Raw genomic sequence first — 2714 nt, forward strand, 5'->3', positions numbered from 1 at the left:
GGTCCGTAGGTGGCACCTCTACCCGCCGCAGGGATGGGGATGAAAGGGCCCTAGCCAAGCTTCTCGGTCAAGGCTGTCCCACGACAGGCTTCCCTCCCTCACGCCAGAACAGACATCACGCTCTTCTCCTCATTACCGCCTTTATTTAGGGGGCAGCTTTTATTCGGGGGAAAGGAGAAAGGAAAAAAAAAAAAAACCCGGAAAAACATGGTGGCCGAGCGTCAATAAAATGCGCACGCACATATATTACATACAAACACAAAAATAAAATAGGAAAAATATTAGTCTTCTCTTTCCAGTAGCAGTGGTCTTGGCCATAATTGTAGAACACCAGCCAGTACAGGAGACAACGCCTGACATTTCCTTGAGCCCTTTCCCCTCTCCAAGCCCCCTTCAATAATTAATTAAAAAAGCTGCACTCTCTTTGTGTTAAAAACACTACTTTTATAAATAATTTAATATCTATCCTCCCTTCCCACGAAATTCTAGTTGCCGGACAGGAGAAAAGGTTTCTTTTGGCACAGTGATGCATTGCTTTGCAGTACAGACCTACGGCTCCACAGCAGACCCCGGCCCCCTCCCCTCCTGTGTCCCTGCTGCTCCCGGCCCCCTCCCTCCTCCCCGCCCTCCCAAGCGCACAGCGCATCCCCAGCGGCCGCCACCGCGCCCTCCGCGGGGCGCCCAGCTCTGCTGCCCCAGGCTGCAGTGGCAGCAGGTGTGGGGACAAGAGAGGGGCATAGCAAAGACGTGGCGAGGGACTGGCTTAAGTCAAGTAGTCTCAACGAACAGTAAGAAGCACTTGAGGTTCATGGCTATGTCCAAACTGACAGTTGTTTGATTTTTTTTCTTTTTTTCTCCTTTTTTTTTTTTTTTTTTTTTTTTTTTTTTCGCTTAAGTTAAACCCACTGTCATTTCACTAAGGCACAGTCACCGAGGCTTTTGCTTGGAGGCTGCGGTCGCCTCTGGAGTTAAAGTGCGGGATCCAGAGCCTCCTCCTTTCCCCCTCCACGCCTCCCCGGGCAGGTCCCTCGCAGGGGAAGGAGGGGGGCTCCATCAAGCCAGGGGGGTCTCCACGGCGTAAGGCTGGAAGGAGGCCGAGCCCCCCGCCGCCGGCGGCAGCGGCCCGGCCAGCCGGAGCGGCCCGTAGAGCGGGGAGCCGTGCGGCGGCCCCCGCCCGCCCTTGGGCAGCCCGGCGTGGAACAGCGGCGCCCGCGGCCGCTCCGCCAGCGGCGCCGGCTCCCCCGGGGCCAGCGCGGGCCGCCCGCCCCCCAGCAGCAGCGGCGGCGGCGAGGGCTCTCCCAGCCCGTAGGCGCAGAGCTGCAGGAGGCCCCCGCCGTAGAGCGGGGGCTGCGCGGCAGGTGGGTACGGCAGCAGCGGGTAGGGGCCGGGCAGCAGGGGCGGGGGCGCGGGCGGCGCCGGCCACACCAGGCGGGCGTGCGGCGCCGGCGGCGGCTGCGGGGCGGCGCGGGGTCCCGCCGGCCGCTGCAGGAGGCTCTCGATGGCGAAGGAGCTGGAGAACTTGGCGCTGCCGCCGCCGCCCGCCGGCCTGGGCCCGGCGCCCCCCGGCGCTGGCTCCTTGGCGCCCGGCGCGCAGCGGCAGGGCGAGGAGGCGCAGCAGCAGCGCGGGGAAGCGCCGGGGGACGCGGCGCCCGCTCCCGCCGCCTCCTGCGGCACTTGCGGCGGGGCGCCGGCGGCGGGGCGGGCGGGCTGCGGCGGCGGGGCGGCGCGGCTCAGGCGCTTGCGGCGGCGGCGGAAGACGCCGTCGGCGAAGGTGTACTCGCTGCTGGGGTTCAGCATCCAGTAGTTGTCCTTGCCCCAGGGCCGCGCCGGGTCGCGCAGCACCTTGACGAAGCAGTCGTTGAGGGAGAGGTTGTGGCGCACCGAGTTGCGCCAGCCGGTGTAGGCGCCGCGGAAGAAGGGGAAGCGGCTCATCAGGTAGTCGTTGATCTCGGCCAGGGTCAGGCGGCCGCCGGCCGAGTCGCGGATGGCCATAGCGATCAGCGCGATGTAGGAGTAGGGCGGCTTCGGCCGCCGCGTGTAGGGCTTCCCCTTGGCGCTCTCGGCCGGCGGCGGCGGCGGGGGCTGCGGCGTGGGGGGCGGCGGCGGGGGATGCCCCGGCCGGCCGGCCCCGCCGCCCGGGCTGTTGGCCGCGCAGTCACCGTCCGAGCCCAGCTCGCTCTCCGCCGGAGCCGGGGACAGCGAGCCGCTGCCTTCCTGGTCGCTGCCGGCGCTCAGCTTGTCCTCATAGTGCTGCGAGAACACCTCCAGCTTCATGGCGGCCCCCCCGCGACCCCCGCCCCTCGGCGCGGCCTCAGGGGAGGCGGGAGGCAGCGGGGCGACCCGGGGCTCTCTGTGCCCTGTCCGGCCTGGACAGCTCCGCGGCGGCAGCGAGACGGGCCGGGCAGGGCAGGGCAGGGCAGGGGGCTCCCGGCTCAGCCCGCCGGCGGTCGCGACCCCTGGGCGGCCGGTGGGTCCGGTGCCCTGCCGCCCTCGGCGCCCTGCGATTCCTCCGGGCTTCCACCTCCTTCTCCCCCACCGCGGTGCTCGCTCTCTGTTCCCCCCCTTTTGGTCCTTCTCGCTCTTTACTCTCGCTGCTCCATGGGGCCGAAGGAGAGGCGAGGCGGCCCCGTGGAGCCGATGCGAGGCGGTGGGGCGGCTGCCGGAGCCGGCACTTGTCCGTGTCCGCGGGCTCGGTGCTGCTCGGGGGCGCTGCC

General features: G+C 67.9%; 1 protein-coding gene across 1 annotated transcript; it reads right to left on the reverse strand.

Annotated features, from left to right (window-relative positions):
* Positions 1-718: 718 nt before the first annotated feature.
* FOXQ1 (forkhead box Q1) lies at positions 719-2363 on the reverse strand. The gene has a single exon (XM_056485723.1). The coding sequence runs from the start codon at positions 2272-2274 to the stop codon at positions 1054-1056; it is 1221 nt and encodes a 406-aa protein (XP_056341698.1). The 5' UTR covers positions 2275-2363; the 3' UTR covers positions 719-1053.
* Between the last annotated feature and the right edge of the window lie 351 nt (positions 2364-2714).

This window comes from Oenanthe melanoleuca, chromosome 2 (assembly GCF_029582105.1).
Source record: "Oenanthe melanoleuca isolate GR-GAL-2019-014 chromosome 2, OMel1.0, whole genome shotgun sequence".
Classification (NCBI taxonomy): Eukaryota; Metazoa; Chordata; class Aves; order Passeriformes; family Muscicapidae; genus Oenanthe; species Oenanthe melanoleuca.

Coding starts and splice junctions, on each gene's coding strand:
- FOXQ1 (XM_056485723.1), bottom strand. CDS start 2,274: ATGAAGCTGGAGGTGTTCTCGCAGCACTATGAGGACAAGCTGAGCGCC.